We start from the raw sequence: 20,883 nt of genomic DNA, 5'->3' as shown, positions 1-20,883 counted from the left end.
TTTTGCTACCATTTCTGCTTGGACATGTTACACATATCAAATCAATTTGTGTTATACATTTTCATTTTGCAACTTATAAAGCGTTAAAATTTGTATGCGATTTACATATTAAGACTACTGTTGGAAATGGCAAATGTAAATTATATAATTTCATTTTCATTTTCCTTTTGCAACAAACTTTGCACGTATGGGTAATGGAAAATGTCAATTTAAATACAGAAATACATTGCCATTTTGAATATTGCGTTGCCATTTTGAATATTGTATTGCCATTTTGCATATTGCATTTTAAATTGAATTTCGCTACCTATATGCTTCCATAAAAAACTAGTTTCTGGTAGTTCAAAGTTGCTAACACACAACCGGGAAATACTTCAGTCGCCTACAGCTCTTATAATAATCAGTAGTCCACGTCAACCTAGAGAGTCATGGGAATCGCTCAGCTGTGAGTATGTACACCATGGCCTTACTAATCATGTACTCAAATCACATATTGGCACGCAATCACACACATTATCTCACTAGGAGTACAACACAAACACTAATGTGTAGTGGGCATCACAACACACACACACAAGATTTGTTTGGAAACCTCTTTATCAGGACTTGTCTTCGTCCCGCCCCACTTGGTAAGTGCAGCCTCCCGTTGCCGTTAACGGCACGACACCAGAGATTCAGCCTGTGGGTTTACACCATAAACAACTCTAGATCTTTCTACACCCAATACACTCAACGTGTCTGTACTAGCAAGTTCACAAACTTTCACTTAGAACTCCGTATGGAGATTTATTACCGGACAGCTATGGCCTTATTTGGATATCTGGCACAGATGAGGAGTGATCCTATGTTGAGGAGGTATGGAAAAGTAATCTCATTGCCTCAGCCTCTCTCAATCACTCAAAGGCGTGAGCCAAAACTGTAAAACGCTGTACAGACAAAATAAAATCTATGGCACTGGAAACAGCCCAAGGCATTAGCTGTCAAAACTCAACCAATCAAAATCACTTTAACAAGGGAACATGCTCTTTTTTTCTGTGATGTGCATCATGATAAAACCGCAATCCTGTTTTGTTCCTTACTGGTGTCAAAATTCACCCATGTTTAACAGATTGTTTTCATGCAAGCATCCTCACACACCATTAATTATCAGGTCCGTTCATCAGGGAGACACAAATTGACGAACTTTCCTTTGGCCTTGGACACAAATGACAGGGAAACCAGTCGAATCTCCTCTCTGTACAGCTTGAGGCTCTGTCTCTCAACACTTAAAAGACATGTGTTCCGATTCACACTCCCTTCAAATACTTAATGTCAGCTGACGTACACACACACACACACAAGTATATATACACTGTATGATCAAAGCTAAACCTCTGACATGACTTAAAATTAAATCCCGTCTAACATAACATTTCTACAGTTAAACATTCAGTTTCATTTAGACATGCATCAGAATGAGAACTATTCATTTTGTTTTTAAAGTAAAACAACATACATCAGATGAAAATCTTATGAATTTCAGAGTAAAACTGGATATTCAAGAAGGCAAAAAAGTAGGGCGGGATTTAATTCTATACAAACAGAATGGATTGTGAAAAGTTGACATAACATAGCAGGGTTTATAGGGAGATTAGGAAAAACAACTCTTCCTCTGAGACTCTCCTGGCACCTGTTGATTACAACATTAGCGGCCATGATGACGTCAGTCAAAAAGGAAAGGTGTTTCAGAGGTGGCGCAAGTTATTTTAGCACAATAAAATCAGGAATGAATACTCGTCAGTTTGATTTTATGCAGACTTTATATATGAATTCATGGAAACATGTCAGACATGGTAAAATTCAGACATGTTAAAAGAAAATATTTAAGTCGAGACAACAAGAACAGAGCTAAAGAAACAATGAGAGAGAGAAAGCAAGATGTGGCTGAATGAGCCGGTAGGATAAAGTTTCTCTTCTTAATTAACTTCATGCCCTGTGAACCTCCACGAGTCTAGCTGGAGGAGCGGTGGCTTCTGTCCCCCAGGCGTACCTCTCCTACCCCTCCCCAACACTTATTCCTCTAAATTCCTTTCTTTCTTTGTTTAATTAATCCGTGCATGTGCTTCTTTGTTCCATTGCTCTTTTCCGCTTCTCTCGCCATTGTTCTGCTGGTTTCCTCACACTCATCTCGGTCTGATCCCCTTTCTTCATCTCTTTTTCCTCCTCTTCATCGCCGCCTACTCCCTTTATACACTTCTGCTTTTTCTACCTCCTCCTCTCTTGCATGCTCTCTGCAGGCTTCCTCTTTTCCTATGTGTGTTAAAGTGGATGGTGACCAAGCGCTTTTTACATTTAGTTACGCTTAGTTACATTTATATTTAGTGCGGACCATTTGTGATCAGCCAAAACACCACAGTGTAAACTGAGTCATGGACACAAACATGCACCTCTCTTATTTGCTTAGATGCCTCACAAAAGCTGATTTCAGTATAGGTTTATGCCCACTCCTACAATCCCAGAATATTTTATGACAGTGACTTTATTCGGGCCTGTGATGGCTCAACCTGACTGCTTAGTTGATTGCTTTAAGATAGACAACAATCAGTCCATCTCTTTCTGAATGCTGCTGCAAGTGTGTGTGTGTATGTGTGTGTGTGTGTGTCAGCTCCATGACTGATTCTGTTGTGTTGAGTGCAGGACTGGGACGCCCAGCTCCTGACTCGCTCTCAGAGCTGCAGCCAACTGCCAGGATCACTTCCTCCTTCCCAGCAGTTTATGATTTCCAGCTGAGCAGGCTGGCTACACACAAACACGGCTCTGTTCAGCAGCTGTGGATGCTGCACAGAGGGATCCTCTGCCTGCTCAGGCCTGCCAGGACATACACAGTCTGTGTGATACTCACTTTCACACGTGTTTACAGATACACAAGCAGTCTGTCAGTCCAATTTAGAAGTTTGTGCCATGGATTTGGCATGCAAAGACTGTGTGGTTTGACTTGTCTTTTCTACAAATCTCACCCAAAGATTAATTTTCTCTCTTTCTGCACCCAGTAAAGCCCTTACTCAGACAACTGTACCATAAGTAAGCACTGGCATTAAAATTCTGGACAATAAGCTGATAAGTATTTATGTTAAGGCCAATAACTGCTACTGAAAATGGTATACTTTGCTAAGTAAAATAAATAAATACAAATAAAAATTAATCACTCATTTTGAATGCTACAAGTCAATTTAGGCATCACAACATTATATTGTACAGTATGGAAAATTTAAACTAAAGAGTACATTTAACAGTGTTATTAAATTATTAGTGTTTTTAAGATTAACTTTAAGTGAGCATTAGATGACAGTAAATGTAATCGAAATATTTTTTAAAAATGAGCATGCACAATTACACATTTGATATCAACTGAGACTTATTAAAAAAAATCCAGAATTTGACAATAATTGATATGGTACCAATATTTTGTATTCTGGTCAAAATACCATAGTTAGGCCAACATTAAGTAAAAAAGTTAAAAGGTTATTTTATGATTAAAGTATCACCATGGTTCTGGTTATCATGGTGACAACATTTTTTTGAAATACCATGCACTCTGAAGTGTGGTATTTTGACAGAAAAAAACAGTGGCAAAGGTACATTCATTTAAGGGAAGCATGAGTGTGGTTTTCTAGATCAGGCTGCATTTGGGATAGGTGTGTGCGTGTTTGTGTGTTTGTGTGTGTGTGTGGAGATGGGTGTGTGTGTGTGTGTGTGTGTGTGTGTGTGTGTGTGTGTGTGTGTGTGTGTGTGTGTGAGAGGGTTGAAGTTACAGTAGGGCCCATGCTCAGAGTAGATTAACACAGAAACAAAGGGCTCTTTATAAACAGAGGGGTGCTGTGTTTGGACTCGCTTTGAAGCACAGGTCATAAGTGGAGGCCCTAGGTGTGTGATGTAACCCCAGTCAGCCAGTGAAAACTCATAAGCAAAGTCACTGGAGTTTAGTAGACCATGGAAAAAGCGCACAAAAACATGCAAAACGATGGTGGGAATGAAAAGGACACAAAGATAAAAAATAAAAAATACAAACCACCTTTACAGTAGATCAACTCAGTAGATCAAGAAAAAAAAAAAGGTGGGGGCGGGGGTTGGGGGGGTAAGGGAAATCCCCAATTCCGCTATGTAAATCATAGTATTTGCATGTCCTGCCTGAAACTGAAAGTCTGAGGACCCAACCTAAGTGCACGTTGTCATATATGGCCTCTAGTGAGGTATCTGTATTTGGACACTTAAGTCGCACTTACACGAAACACTACAGAAGAAACAAAATATCAAACCAAGTTTCATTAAGAAAGAAAGACACCACAAGAAATTATGCTCAAAATCAAGAAAAAAACTATTGCAACGTTCATAGTTAATGTGATGAACTAGACCTGTTGATACAGTACTGTTTAAAATTTGGGGTCAGTATGAATTTTTATTTTTAATAAATTAATACTTTTATTCAACAAGGATATATTATATTGATCCAAAGTGGACATTTATAATGTTACAAAAGATTTCCATTTCAAATAAATGTTGTTTATAACTGTTTTGATAATTATATTCAAAGAATCCTTTTACCTAATGACATTCAGACATTTTTTTTGTTTTAAAGTGCCCCTATTATGCATTTTCAAACATTACCTTTCATGTAGTGTGTTATGTAGCTGTCTGTGAATGTAAACGGTCTGCAAAGTTGTGAAGCCAACACGATAAATAAATTATTGTCTCTCAAAAAAAAAGAAAAACAGAATCGACTCTGAACAACCTAAATGAGTTGCCAGGAATTCCAGTCTCACTTCCATAACAGCTACACGTAAGGGATAATGTACATCCAGCCAGTTGCTTCGTGTCGGGGTCCTGATCACCCTGTCGGGGGTTATTCTGCGATAACAACTGGCTGGATGCACATTATCCCGCTTATTACACGGCTACTTGCCACATAAGTAAATAATTAGACACAAAATATTGATTTGAGTTGAAATATTTGAACGCAAAGCTTCCAATTAAAAACAGCATTTGCGAGCAAGCAGTTCAGACTAGACGGACATTTAAGGGATACGATGCAGTCAAACCACTTATTACACAACATTTCACCACATAAATAATTATGGCGATGAAAGATTTAAGACGAAAATGTCTTCAAATCTTACCAGTTTGTTAGTTATCTTATAATCCATTACAGCGTACAAAACAATCATAGCAAAATGGCAGCAGCTGGGTTTGTGTGAAACGAGAGAGCGAGTCTGCGATACCAGGATGACAAAATTAAATAATTTTACACAATTTTGAATCGAGTTTTAATATTTTATTAGCTAAACAAACGCAAAGCTTCCACCAAGAAAAAACAATTCCTAGTAAGAATATAGCGCCGACTTCAGTTACCCGGATGAGCCTGTGTTATTAGTTTTTACCGGTTGTTATCGAGGAATAACACACCTCGGAATGTCGCGACTGACCAATCAGAATCAAGTATTCCACAGAGCGTGTAATAAATTTGAATAATGCCCGCCTATGTTCTACTTTGTCCGCAAACAACTTGACCCGCCCTCAAACACTGTAGCATATGCTGTACACAGTAGACCAATCACAAAGGACTAGAACATCTAACCAATCAGAGCAGCGTAGGCTCATGGAAAGGAGGGGTTTAGAGAAACTGATTTTTTGAAATGCTTTGAACGAATTAAAATTAAATGTATACTATGAGAAAACTAAAATGTTTTCTTGCATGCATGTAAACCTGCTGTAGGAGACTTCTAAAACTATATTAGGAACTCTGATAGAAGGCAGTTTCAGGTCCTCACTGGAGAGCCGAGCACTGTCTGGATAATCTGCCAGCTAAGCTTTTCTGTAACCCTATGAGCTCACATACAGAGGGGAATGCAAGTCGTGAATTCCCCTTGGACGGGCTGTTACCATAGTAGCCAAGTCCGCGTATTAGGTTAGGTATAAGTTGCTTGAAAAAATCCCAGGTCGCGGGAAGAGTGGTTTCAGTTTAATATGTTGCAGGCTCATTTATTGGTAATAAATAATTGATAATAAATAATATTGATGATAAATCATCAAAAAAATATTGGGCTTGTTTTTGAAGCAGCGGTTGCTTATTCGTCTCGCGAGAGTTGGCAACAGTGGCTGTTACTCGGTATTCACCTGTCTCTCTTTCGGCTGGACTGGAACACAAGGCCTGTTACTGAGAGAGTGCCAAATTTACAACAGGCTTTCTGAACACTGAACACCAGTGTTGGAAAATAGTTCAGAATTTTAGCCTGTCCGTGCAGAAGGGGATTATCATGACAAAAAGAACTTTCTTGTTAAAATGTAACAAAGCTGACAGGGCCACTGTGGTTTGTTGGCCAAGTGTGCGCATGGCTACGAATGGATCGCAGTAACACGGACACTTGTTAAAGGTTAATGCTTTTCTTCCACAGGTACACAATGTTGTAAACCTTACAAATGGAAATCCCCCTGGCAACACTCAATATTTTCTGGCCTAAAACACTCCTCACGTCAGAAAATCCCTGTGATTGCTTAATGTAGGTGAACGTCTTTCTGCACACTGGGGGAAGGAATTCACATGCACATATTTATCTTCATGAATGGATAGCGCTCTGATGGTTCACACATTCCACACATATCAAAACAAAACTAAGTCCAGTAATGGGTGGTCCTCATTACACATGAAAGGATGCTCATGTAGACATGGCATTAAGTTTTCTGCAGGAAATGCTAGTGGCGGTTGCCTGTGCAAATGTTCTGGGGGGTTGCCAGTGCATTGATAAAATGTTGTTGACATGTTGCTAAGGTGTTTTGGGTGGTTGCTTAGTCAAAGGAGCCCACCCACAAGTCACTATGCTATTCTGAACTCTGTAAATGAGTAAAATCCCTCCTTCAAAGGAAGTATGTGGGATTTACTGGCTGTTTTATCTTCCTGCAAGACAAATTTAACATCATATTAATTAGGCTACGTATTAATTAGACTGCAGGCAAAAGTGGCCCAAATCTGAGTTTTTGCTCATATAACTCAGACCTGTTTTTTTCCCCCATAACAGTTTGAACAGCGCACACCACATGGAATCCAAGGGGGTTTTTTGTTTCTGATTTGGGCCACTTCCATATGTGGTAATAATCAGATACAGGTCTGATGTTTTTCAGTGCAACCTCAATCGGAAGTCAAATTGTAATTAATGCAACTTTTATGTCACTCTAGATTGACATTTATCACAATTCTGCACTGACAGGAGCCACACCAAAGATTTTAAATAGCGGAAGCTCTTTGGTCACTCAGTTAATATGGAAGACAGCCAGGACTGTAGTCAGTGAAGGGACAGTGAGGTGCATTATGGTGACAGCTCTACACAAGCAAAACTTCAAATGAAATTATGAAAACTACAAAAGCTTTGTTCTCATCATCATCATCTGTGTCCTCCTTATTGGCTACACACAAATTCACTTGATTCCGCAGCACAACAGCTTATAAATGAATGTGTAAACACTGATTTCAGTGTCAGTTCCCTATGACAGGGTGCTGTGTGGTGTCTTTGTTGTTGTTCTTTTGCACATGTGGCTCAGTTCAGGACCATAAACACTTCACACTCAAATCTGATTAAAAAAAAAAAAAAAACGGATCTGGACACAAAAACGATAAAAAAAAAAAAAAAAAACGGATCTGGACAATAAATCAGAATTGAGCACAAAGGCTTGCAGTGTGAACATCTGCATAGGGGCTGTTCACACAGAATGTAGCCTAATCTTGAGTTTAAAAATGTGAGGCTAAGTGCAGAAGAATGGAAAAGAATGCAGGGTTTTGAGGCATGTTTTCAAAACCTGAGCTTCTTTTAACTTGACATGGCATCTTAAAAATGTGGAATTAAACCTCAGTTACACCAGGAAAGCGCTCTCTTGTTTATGGCATCTTAAAAATGGGGAAAAAGCAAAAAAAAAAAAAAAAAAAGAAGCAAATACATACATCTAGAGCATTTTTACATAGATAAACGATTAAAAAGCAGCACAGGTGAGCGCAAAGGCATAGACAAGTAAGATACTAGTAATATGGACAATCATTTCCATTAGGGATGTAACGGTATGAAAATTTCTTATCACGATTACAGTGACCAAAATTGTCATGGTTCTCAGTATTATCACGGTATTGTTAAGATGTGCTGGAGACGTTCAAAAAGTACCGACACATAAATCATTCACCAAGTTTTATATTTAAAAATCAACAAACAACAAATAAAATGATGCACACAGGCTGAATGTAAATATAAGTCTCTGTAAATCCACTTGCTGACAGCAGGTGGCGCTTATGGAAAAGCTGAATTACAGCTGTTTCTCGTAACCTCTGAGGACAAAGCAGTATTGTGATTAAGATCACTTCCTTTAGGTATTACATGGAGCAAAGATGATAACAAAATGCCATCGAATCGTTTCTGAAGACAGTCAGAACCTTCAGAGGTACATTAATATAATTAATTAATTCATATATTCATTTGTATAATTCCCTTAGCACTCTTTTAAAACCTCCCAGCTTTTCCGCCCTGTTTTCACTCAAAACAAAACTACTCTGCTGCTGTGCGCACGTGAGCCTGTTACTTAAAACTGTGCTTTATGCTGGACAGTATTTATTTATCGCGAGTTGTTCAAATCGCGGTATTCTAGTACGTTTTTAATGATAATTAAAAGATGAAACGGTAATACTAACCGTGGGGAATTTTATCATGATTTATCGTCAAACCGGTAATCGTTACATCCCTAATTTCCATAAATGGTCAGTTCCTTTTCACATTATTTCTTTGTTTAGTATAGATATTTAACATATCATTAAGGCTAAATATTGTAAAGACTTATTAAAGATAAAAGTTTTGCATGTATTAATTGAAATGATCTCACCATTTGGCAATGGAATTGCTTTAATTTTTATTTCTTTATTTTTAAAATATTACTTTATTTAAAAAAAAGAAAGAAAGAAAATCACTACTTGGAAAAGGTAAGTATTGGCATTAATACATACTTCATGATTTCTATCCCTAAGTCACACTATTTGAGATATCAATCTTGTTAGCAGCTCAAAAGGTGACGTACCAAAGGGTTTGTTCAACTCTGCCTATGAGCAACGGTAATAACAACAAGCACTAACAAGCACTACTAAAAGTAGTATGACAATGTATTTTCTCACAAATGCCTCTGTAGAGTCACATTTCCCCTTGTAAGCTTCAAAAATGAGTAGTAACCTTTCTCCATCAGACACCCAGAGGGCCCGTCTATAACCATGAGAAATGTTGCTACATGGTAAAAAAAAAAAAGGAAAAAAAAAGTTTCATCAATTTCATTCCAAGGATCCGGCCTCTTCCCCAAGGGTGTGAGCTGATGTAATTTCAGCACTCATTTATCTTAAATGAGGAAGTTTTCAGGTCTGGCTTCTTGAGAACAGTTTAGCGTGCGTGTCTGATCAGGTTTTCTTATTATTGTAATTATGATGCGCCGTGGCAGAAGGCTCATGTAGAACTCGTCTCTATTTCCCCTCCCATGACTTTCTCAGGGCGTCTGACAAAGCATGAAACATAACCTACAGCACTGGATCTAGCAGCTTCAACACTTGTGCCGTGCAGTCCATAGAAGTACAATACTGCTACGTTACAGAACGCACACTCTGCTGATCCTGTATTGGCTATAAATCTGTTATAGCTGGTGTATACAGATTCACACAGAGCGCATTCATGTGTGTGTGTGTCTGCATATTTCTCAGGGAGAGCAGCAAAGGCCTTCTTCATTCAATGTTGTTGTTTGGTCACTAGGTGTGAGCTCAGCTCCTTGGCAACTGACACCGTTGTTTGGATCCAAGATCTGGTTATTTTGGCGTGATGGTCCAGGGAGAAAGAGCAAGCTCTGCAAATGTCAGCCAAATTCCACACTCGCCTCCAACTCGCTAAGTTCCCTTTGCACTCATTGTGAGACAGACACACTGCTGACAAAAAGAACTGGGTGGAGGTCTGGGGTCTCCAGAGGAAAAACACACACACACACACACACACACACACACACACTGACTCACACATAAGCTCAGGCTTTGATGAAAGAGGGTAAGAGTGTGATCCTCTTCAATCTGTGATGCTCTTTCTCATGACGTGGGGACTGGGTTTGAGTGATCTAAATAAACACCATGCCTCTGACGTCACTTCTTCTTTAATATATGCCTCTTCAGTCATTATATCGGACTCAAATCAATAACTCATTTGTCGAAAGAACAGCAGTAAATAATTAAGAAAATTATTTTTTTTTGCTGTGCAAAACTTTCAGTGTGAACGTTTTAATGTTCAGATACATACTGGCCCTGTGGTGTTTCTGGGGGGGAAAAATAAGCTGGAAAAAACAGGCAGCTTCAGGAAAGAATGCAACTTGATGGTGGACGGTCTGCCTTCACCAGAAATATGCTGCAGTTTCCTCTCATCTCTCAACAAACCAGGGAGAGGCTTCCTCCTTTTCACTCTCTCTCTCTCTCTCTCTCTCCAGACTACCTTTTTTCATGTATAATAACTTTCACATTATACTTCTCTTATTTTGTAGTTAAAGTCAGTTCTTTTTTAAAATGCTAAATTAACGTCTGTGTTTGGACCTGTGGAAAAACAACATTAAAATCCCAGAGTAATAGATGTTAATAGCTGCTGACAAATAAAGGCAAGAGTGTGCATGTGAGAACACATCTGTGTGGCCTACGCACTCACCACACCAGAGGTAAAAGAATGATGGTTTGTTTTGAGAGGTGTTTATTTTGCATTTATCCATTAATAAAGTTTGTATTTATTTTGGTGCAATTACAGCATTATTCTACTGGCAAACTATGACTCAAGCTTAACACAGGCTGATTGATAGTAATATTTGTTTATTTGACTAGCACTGTGTTACGTTTATCTTGCCTTAAAGGGATAGTTCACCCCAAAATGTACATTCTGTCATCATTTACTCACCCTCATGTTGTTTCAAGCCTGCATGTCTTTATTTATTCTCTAGAACATAAAAGAAGATAATTTGAGGAACTGTTTTTGTCTATACAATGAAAGTTCACTTTGGCCAAAAACATCAGACCCCTAACGACTTTCACCGAGGCATTAAAAAAACCTTCTTTTTGTGTTTCAGAAACAAGAAAGTCACACAGGTTTAGAATGAAATGAGGGTGAGTAAATATGACAGATCAGTTGAGCATTTTCTTTAGCAATAAGTGTTGCACTACAGGCCCACAATAGTCAGACACTGATGCATATTGCATAGTTTGTTTTTGACACAAAATAAAAAATTTAAGTAAATTTAGTAAACTAAAAATATAGTGAAAATGTATTACAATTTAAAGGAATTGTTTTGTATTTGAATATATTTTAAAATGTAATTTATTCCTGTGAAGGCAAAGCTGAATTTTCACCATCATTACTCCAGTCTTCAGTGTCACATGATCCTTCAGAAATCATTCTAATATGCTGATTTGCTGCTCAAAAAGCATTTCTTATTATTATCAATGTTAAAAACAGTTGTGCTGATTAACATTTTGTGGAAACAGCGATAGATGTTTTTTTCAAGATTCCTTGATCAACAGAAAGCTCAAAAGAACAGCTTTTATTTGAAAATCAAGATTAAACAATAATCTTTAATAAAATAAAACTATAAAATTATAAATGTCTTCACTGTCACTTTTGATCAATTTAATGCATACTTGCTTAATAAAAGTAATTTTAAAAGAAAAAAAAAACCTTTACTGTCTGACTAACTAAAAACTATTGTGACCCCAAACCTTTGAACGGTAGTGCATAATTAAGATGGTCTTTCCTATTTAAGCCAGTTGACGCTGCAAAGTGAATACACTGACATTCAAAACGTCTGACTACACGAGACTCAGGCCGACTGTGCCTCACAGGTGCCGAGTGCACACAAAAGACATGTCTGTAGTGGTTTCATGGGTTTGTGTTTGCACAAAGCAAGTGTTTCTCAGGTGATTCATGCTGGTAGTTTGCAAAACATGCGTCTATGCAAGTAGGCATTTGATGTCGGAGAGGTTGGAGTGGAAAGTTTTCTGAGAGAACTGAATGGCTGAATGACGGGAGGTGTTGGACAATGTACAACTTGTTGCTAAACTGGGTAATAACATCTTGTGTACAAGCGGTTCCACTCACCTGGGTGGATTTGTCCCTCATGCAAGGGGCACAAGGGGCGTGGTTGGCATCCCGGGGCCAGTGTCCAGACAGGTAAGGGGCCGTGAGTGCGTCCAAAGAGGAGGTGCGACGAATGCTACCGTTATTGCTGGTGGTACACCAAGACCCTGCCACAGGAAGTCTATGCTTGTCTGCAAGACAGCCAGAAAACGCAGAGGAGATAAAGAGGGGAAGGAAGGATGGGGAGGGGAGACAGGGGTCGAATGAAAGATGGATGAACGAGACGGGTGAGGGAGAATAAAACAGATGGGAGGGAAACAGAAGAAGAACATACGTTAGAGGCTGCATGTTATGAACGCAATACGTCATCACAGTAAGTGCTCAGAGACGGCTATTGAGTGTGTGGCCGTGTGTGTGAGATTACACCAGCTTGAGTGTAAATGTCTGCCGGGCTGATGGTGATGAATACCAAAACCCAGCAGATTGAGACAGACTTTGTCTGGTGTCCAGACAAAGTCTTAATAAATGTTTTATGTTTTAATAAAACTAAAGCTGATTAACTGCTCGACTGGCGTGGAGGAAGCGGCCCTCGTGTCTTGACCTACATTTAGTGTGTCTCCACAAGTAATTGCCCTATTCACTATTCTCTCGGCTCTCTTTTTCTCTCGTTTGTTCTTTCTAGCACACAATCGATGGCTTTCTCTCCTTCACTTGTCAGTCTGAGTCTTTTAAAGACTACTCTTTTATGTAAATTCACACTATTGAATACACAGTGCAGACATACAGTAAAAAAGTGCAGCTTGCTGTTTTGTACCGCTCTAAAGAGATGACGTCTGCGAGGGATTTTACACAGGAAGTTCAGCATATGTGCCTTTCAGAACAGTTTTTTAAGAAAGTCCCATTCTCTTTTGCCACATAGGTGACATCAGTCTTTTTGTGTGTGAGTGTGTGCCGTATCCAGGGAAGCAAATCAGAAGGGAACAATTAAATTTGTTTGCCTCCAACAGTCCAATGGGAATGTGACCAATCGCCTCAGTAAAAAAAACAACTAGGCTACTACTCTCCACTGTCGGGTGGATCTTCTGTTATTTTAAGACAAAACTACAGAAAACTCCAGTCTGACAAAAAGCAGAACAGGGATCTTGCATTGCATTTTCTAACATAGTGATGGCTTGACTTTTTGTGTGTGTTGTACACATTAAAGAACATGCGAGAGGATCTAAAGAGGAGGAACCTGAAAGGAATTTTGGGGGAAGTCATGCAAGAAAGGCAGAGTGGAATTTAGGGCTGTCGCGATTCGTCGATTTTATTCGACTATTCGATTTTTTAAAAATCCTTGACTTCATTTTGCTCGCGTCGACTAACCGGCAAAATACCGGAAGTGGCGCATTTCTTTAATAATTTTTTTACCTACTAAAATTTCAAATCTCAAAGTTGTAAAAAAAAAAAAAAAAAAAGATTATTGGAGTATATCTTACAAGAAAATACTGTTTTAGTCTTTCTACTTCAAAATTTCAAATTTAATTTAGTGTGTTACTTGCTGTTTCTTTGTAATTATTTGCTAAATTTACTAGCAGTTTGAGAGTGAAAATTATTTCACCAACAAATAGTTTTCAGTGTAGATTTAATTAGCCGTTCACAGTAGCTCCACAGGAACTGTTATCATTTACATGTGTGTGGAGCGGCTCAAACTCAATCTCTGCATGTTGTTGTGAGTTTGGGCTTATTATAACGTTCATCTGGGAACGCAACATGCGCCATTTCATCAGATTTGTAAGGTAAATCGTTTATAAATCTACGCAAACGCAGGAGAATACATCGCGGTTTCAAAATAAAAGCTCAAACCCTCACTCTGAGTTTACACGTTTTGATGTCCACATATTCATTTAATTACAGTGGCTATAGCATTTCTGTCCTAAAGAAATGGCCAAATATTAAAGATTATCATCAGGCCGTTGGCGCCCTCTGCAGGCCTTTATTGTAATGCGTAATGTACATTAGCTCTATTGTTTATAATACATTGTATAAACCATATGATTTCTTGCTTTTGATGCTGTATTTTAAGTAATTTTAAAGGCTATTGTTCACTTACATCTATTTTTATTACCACAAAAAAAAAAAATTATAATTATAGGGCCCTATGAAATCCGTTTTATTTTCAAATTCAGTTTTTTTTCCATTTTCATTTTTCTATACTCTGTTTTAATGGTTAGATTAAATTTTATTAATCAAAAAGCCTGTTTTTTTTTTTACAGAAATTCTGCACATTTACATTTTTCTCCTAAGTAAATTCTGGTAAATAACATTTCTGTTAAATACTGCTTTAAAAAGGGTTTTTTGATTATAATTTTATTATTAGTAGACTAGAACACGTGGATATGTTGTCATTCTTACACTATAATACTGAACTTTGATTTCAGTGATTTGGACTATGAGATGGACACTTGCTTTTTGCACTCTATGTTGCACTTAACTTTTGCTTTAAAAAAAGGATTTAATTAGGTTTAATAAAATATTCTTAAGTAAAATTGTTGTTGTTTTTTGGTGGGAAATTAATCGTGTAGATTAATCGATAAATTAGTCGATATATTAATCGAAATAAAAATAGTCGTTAGTGGCAGCCCTAGTGGAATTAGCTATATAGCTTAAGTTGCCATCTCCACATTGCATGCTTACACTCACTAGGAACTTAAGTGCATGCGCAAGCACATCGGCATATGTCAACTTTGTTGCAACGATGCACTGCTTGTGAGCAATGGTGTTGTTTAATCTTGAGAACAATGAACTGAAATGTTGAGGAACACTGGACAACTGGACAACACCTGGATACCGTAAAAAGGACACTGACTAGTTTGTTAGTGAATTCAACAATAGTAGTAAGACAAACCTCTCTTTGAGAAGTTCCTCTAACACTGTCATACACATGCAGATGGATGTCTTTGGCTACTGCGTCATTGCTCACATTGTTTTTTTTTTTAAATATCCTGTGCCATCCATGAGCATTGTGTTTTTATAATGACATGTCAGGTTTGTGTCATAATTTTGTCTTAATCATAAAATGTTGCAATTCCACTTATAAAACAATACATTTAAATGTGCATTTTCATTACCCTTATATTTATATTTCGATGACCTTTTCCATCATCGCATTGCATCAAAAGGATTAGTCCACCAAAAATGAAAACTCTTGTCATCATTTACTCACCCTCATGTCATTCCAAACCCATAAGACTTTCGTTTTTCTTCTAAACACAAATGAAGATATTTTAATACACCTAAAGAGATTTCTGTCCCTCTATTGAAAGTCCATTACACAAAAAATGTGACACTTCAAAAAGTACATAATACATAATCCAAGTCTTCTTAAGAGTCATGTTCAGTGTGCCAAGGTCTTTTACAATGTCTATATAAACTTTTTGAAGCATCCAAGTTTTGGTGGAATGGACTTTCAATGGAGCTCAAGTTGCAATCTCCACATTGCATGCTTACACTCACTAGGAACTTAAGTGCATGCGCAAGGCCCTGGAACAAACCTCAGTGCAATGTGAATGGAAAGGCTTCTAGCTAACCCAAACTCAAATTAACAGATTAATGAATTCTGAAATGAAAATGTGTCACAATTCATATTGCAACACGAGTATACGCCGCATTCTCAGTGTTGCAACAGGGGGCACTCTAGTGAGCATTAGCATACAACGATGTCTTCTACAGTAAGCTTTCTGTCAACGTGCAGTGTGAAAAGAATCTTAGTAAGTTTTCAAAGTTTTTTACTGATGTATATATCTAGCTACCTGAATAATAATTAGCAATATATATCAATACTGATCTTTTACAACTGCTACAAATTATTTTTATGCTTAAGTATCAGATGTTAGAAATTTGATTTAATAATGTGATACATTTTTAAGGATTCTTTGAATTTAAAAGTTCAAAAGAACAGCATTAATTTGAAGTAGAAATCTTCTGTAACATTACAAATGTCTTTACTGTCACTTTTAATCAATTTAATGCATCCTTGCTGAATAAAAAGTATCAATTTCTTAAAAAAAAATCTTAATGACCTTTGAAAAGTATATAACTAGAAAATTGTAAATATTGGGCAAAATTACCAATAGACTTATATATCAGTCAATCTCTATTAATAACATATTAGGTTAACTGGCACAGACACTAAACCGCTTTGTGTACCGAGGTTTCACGGTAACATAGGGATACATGGCAAGTATGTACAACAGGACCACACGCTTGCAATGCATTGGCCAAACATTCCCATCTGTGTTTGCATTCTTGCGTAGTGTTTGTTTCTGGTCTAACTGTGCACTGATCTACACCTAAATGACTGACAAAACTTTATGTATGTGTGTGTGCATAAATACAACATAATTGCATACACATACATGCATGCACACAAACAAGCATGGTGCACAGAGGACAGACTATCACACGGGGATGTTATCTCATCTCTGATAGGCTCATATGAGAGATGCTGCACTACTGAGCAATGAATTCTCTTATCGTCCCTGTCTATGCACAGCAGGTTCTTGTGTTGTGTCTATCCTGCATCTCACTCAGCAGATCCGGCACACATACTGATTGCTGATAATGCACACTGCGGCCCATGAGCCGCATCCTTGGGAAGTCTGTGCTCTTGACTTTTGTCTCCTAAAATGAGTGAATTTGACTAGACCGAAACAATAATAACGTCACAGCATTTCATCAACAGTACCATGAATACGCCTACAGTTCAGTCAGTACAGATACAGATAACCAGAAACATCTCAACCCGCAGGATTATGATCCAAAGCACCCTTGACCTCAAACACTTCCTCTTCCAATAAATTAACAAACAAAGCTTCTAGATCATATAAAAACTGCACAGAAGACTTACATTTGACTTAACCAACCATCCAGAACACCCTAGCAACCAGCTAGCAACAATTAAAACTCAACTATAACCGTTTTTATGCTAGAAAATGGCTGTTTAATGCTACAAGTAGTGCAGCCCCATGCAAGGGCGTGTCTACGTGGTGGCCAGGGGTGGCACCGGCCCCCTATTGCGTGTACACGCTCAAACGTTGTCTTCGCATCACTGAAGACGAAGAGCTTTTTTTCTAATTCAGGTGAGGAGTAGGCTTATCTCACTAAATGGAAGCAAGCTGATTATAATCAGCCTTCTCTAGTTATTTATTTTATTAATAGCCTACTTATTCTAGTTAAGTGCTTAAATTGTAAATATGCATTTATTCAATTATTTTATTTAGTGCATTTGTATTTTGTTGTTTTTGTATATAATTTTGCAATAAAAGCGTATCAACCAGGTTCCAGAAATAATCACTGAGGGTGCTTCTGAAATGAGTGAGGGTGCTCTAGTCTTAATGCACATTTTCACATATTTTGTCCCGTCTGTTGCTATGGTTATCACTATGTCAATCACTGCTACTTCGAGAGTGAATCCCGCATAAATATACTGATGTCATTCCCAAAACTTTGCAACGTGTGTGTGGCCAAAAACAAAGTTCTAGGCTACATTTTAAATGGATTATTGACTAGAACGCTTGCAAAGAGTGCTCATAACCACTAAAAAGCTGTCACTCTTTGTTTAGTGAGTGTATTATAACATACATCGTTCCGCAAACACCCCCCCCCCATGTAATCTCACATCTCATATTAAAGCCTGTATAGGCCAGTGAAGGGATATCAATCTTCAAAAGACTCACTGTAGCTCTAAATGGACAAACCCAAGCAGGAGAGGCCTGCAGCTGAAGTAAAAGGGTGTAATAGTGACCTGACTCCTAATATTGTTTTTTGTGAGGACAAAGAAATCAGCCTGGTCTCGTCCCAGCCTGCCTTTACAATCCCTGCCTGAAAAGACTGGGGGTGTGCCCCATTAAACCCCCAGCCAAGAGTAAAAGAACAGCATCCTCATGGAGATCTTCAAAAGTGCAAGCAAAGCTATTGAGAAACACATCGGCATATGTCAACTTTGCTGCAACGATGCACTGCTTGTGAGCAATGGTGTTGTTTAATCTTGAGAACAATGAACTGCAATGTTGAGAAACACATTAAAAGAAAAACACCTGGATACCGTAAGAAGGACACTGACTAGTTTGTTAGTCAATTCAACAATAGTAGTAAGACAAACCTCTCTTTGAGAAGTTCCTCTAACACTGTCATACACTTGCAGATGGATGTCTTTGGCTATTGCGTCATTGCTCACATTGGTTTTTTTTTAAATATCCTGCGCCATCCATGAGCATTGTTTTTATAATGACATGTCAGGTTTGTGTCATAATTTCGTCTTAATAATCATAAAATGTTGTAATTCCACTTATAAAACAATACATTTAAATGTGCATTTTCATTACCCTTATATTTATATTTCGATGACCTTTTCCATCATCGCATTGCATCAAAAGGATTAGTCCACCCAAAAATGAAAACTCTGTCATTATTTACTCACACTCATGTCATTCCAATCCAAACCCATAAGACCTGAGACGTTTCTGTCCCTCCATTGAGAGTCCATTACACAAAAAAATTGACACTTCAAAAAGTTAATAAAAACATAAAAGAAATCTATATGAGTTAAGTTGTGTAATCCAAGTCTTCTTAAGGGTGCTTTCACACCTGTAGATCGATTGCTTTGTTCCGAAACAGGGATTAAAATTATTACAATGTTGCTTTTTATTCTTGGTGTGGTTCTCTTTCACACGGCAATGTTTCTAAACGGACCAAATTTGTTAAAGTCACGCGCGAGTAAACTGTTCTCTCATTGATCAAAGTTGATTGCTTTCTCACTACAACCGAACCGCTCCAGATTTCGTTTTCAATCGAGCCGAGACCACCTCGTTCAGGCGATCTCGGAACGATTGTTTTGGCGCGGATCCGAGCGCGATTGCCGTGTTCACGTATGCCCAAACGAACGAGCTAATGCTGGGTACACACCACAAGATAATCGGGCTGATTTTGTGCCGATTTCTCCCCTTCCGACAATCTTAGGTAATGTCCCGATTATCTTGGTGGTTCTAAAGATTATCTTATCAGATTTTCCTGTGGTGTGAGGCACGGGCGTCGCTAGGCCATTTTTAGGGGGGCAAGGTGTGTATTTATCGATGGATTGTTATAATATCTGCATCTGTTCTTTGTCATAAATACAGTTTACAAAATATCATGAGGGAGCAATCGGTTCCCCATCTACCTGTAGCCTAGGTTTTCGCTGCGTTCACCCTCACCACACCACAGCTATTTCCTCCAGTGAAAATGAAGCACAAATAAATGCATATACTTTATAAAACGCGCCATTTTCATATATATATACCCTCATTGGGGGCTGAGCCCCCCTAAAATGAAAATCCTAGAATCGCCTCTGGTGTGAGGTGTGTTAAGAGCGACTAAATCTGCTCGGAAGAACGTCTGAGGCGCCCCGATCGCGAATCGTAAATATTAAACATGTTGAATATTTAAGATCAGAAATCCTGATGTGTGGGGGGAACATCACGGCACACCACACACTATAGGAGCAAAACGGTTAAATCTAGGATTTTTTGTCCTCATGTTTGTGGTCTCTCACATTTTGAAGATCTTATAAGATTTTAAAAATCTTTTAAGCTGGCTGCACACTAGACGATTTTCAAATCTTAAACGATTTTAAAACCATGGGAGACCACAGACATGAAGACAGTTCAACCGATTTTTAGCCTTATAATCCTCTGAATGCGCACACTAGATGATTAGACCAGACCACGAGACCACACACTTGATGATTGTAGGAACGATTTCACAGTGACAAGAGATCTCACGGACACTCGCGAGATCAAACGTGACTAGACAAGAAAAATAAATAGAGGACAATCGATGTTGTCAGCTGGCTCTCCCGGCGTTCTGTTGTACAGTGAAAAACAAAGTATAGAAAAGAAATAACTTCTGTAGCAAATGTAGCTATTGCTCATTGTGAATGTTAATGCATTAACTAAGGTTAACTAATGAGGTCTTATTGTAAAGGGATACCTATTGGTCTTTATAGTTCTTTTGCACTTTAATCTGTGTAAAACTTTTAGCTTTATACATTTTTCTGTATTGCTTTATTGCATTTAAATGTTCAATTATTTTTGTTATAAGAAAAAAGTTATTAAACCTGTTATACTGTATTATGACAGCACTTTTTGAAAACTAAATTTCAATACCGTGATAATACCGTATACCGTGATAAAAGCATTAGCAATTAATCGCAACATGAAAATTTGATACCGGCATATCCCTACACACAATAAAGGATTTTTTTGGACAAAAAATCGCTTCCGACAAGCCGCGAATCGGGCCAAACCCCCCGATCGTTCGGGGGTGCAAATCGGGCTTAAAATCAGCCTTAAAATCCTCTACTGTGCGGCCAGCCTTAGTGTGTACCCAGCATTAGGGGGGAAACGCGCCAGGTTCCGAAACAATGGGCCAGGTGTGAAAGCACCCTAAAGAGTCGTGTTCAGTGTGCCAAGGTCTTTTACAATGTCTATTAGGGATGCACCGATACTGGTATCGGTATCGGGCCGATACTGAGCTTCTGTACTCGTACTCATTAAAATGCCCCGATACCAAACGTCGATACCACACAGCATGTGATAAGCGCCATATTCAGACAAAGAAACACCGACAACAGAACAACAGACAGCAGAATGGAGTTAAGGATGTCTACTACGAAGTATATGTATGCAATGAATATAACGTTAAACATTCAGTATTAACGCCTGTATAG

The 20,883-nt window shown here is 38.2% G+C and overlaps 1 protein-coding gene across 2 annotated transcripts in view; it reads right to left on the bottom strand.

Moving 5' to 3' along the window:
* The window catches only part of LOC107668400 (protein FAM117B-like), a 51,514-nt gene that overhangs the window by 25,153 nt on the left and 5,478 nt on the right, over positions 1-20,883 (bottom strand). For both annotated transcript variants that reach the window (XM_016460266.1, XM_016460267.1), the window contains one exon: positions 12,159-12,328. In XM_016460266.1, the coding sequence (XP_016315752.1) occupies positions 12,159-12,328 (170 nt within the window). The remainder of the gene's footprint in view (positions 1-12,158; positions 12,329-20,883) is intronic.

Source organism: Sinocyclocheilus anshuiensis, unplaced genomic scaffold (genome assembly GCF_001515605.1).
Source record: "Sinocyclocheilus anshuiensis isolate Anshui unplaced genomic scaffold, SAMN03320099.WGS_v1.1 scaffold1237, whole genome shotgun sequence".
NCBI lineage: Eukaryota > Metazoa > Chordata > Actinopteri > Cypriniformes > Cyprinidae > Sinocyclocheilus > Sinocyclocheilus anshuiensis.
Note: the sequence above shows the minus strand (reverse complement) of the source record. Positions and strands in the feature narration are given on the sequence as shown.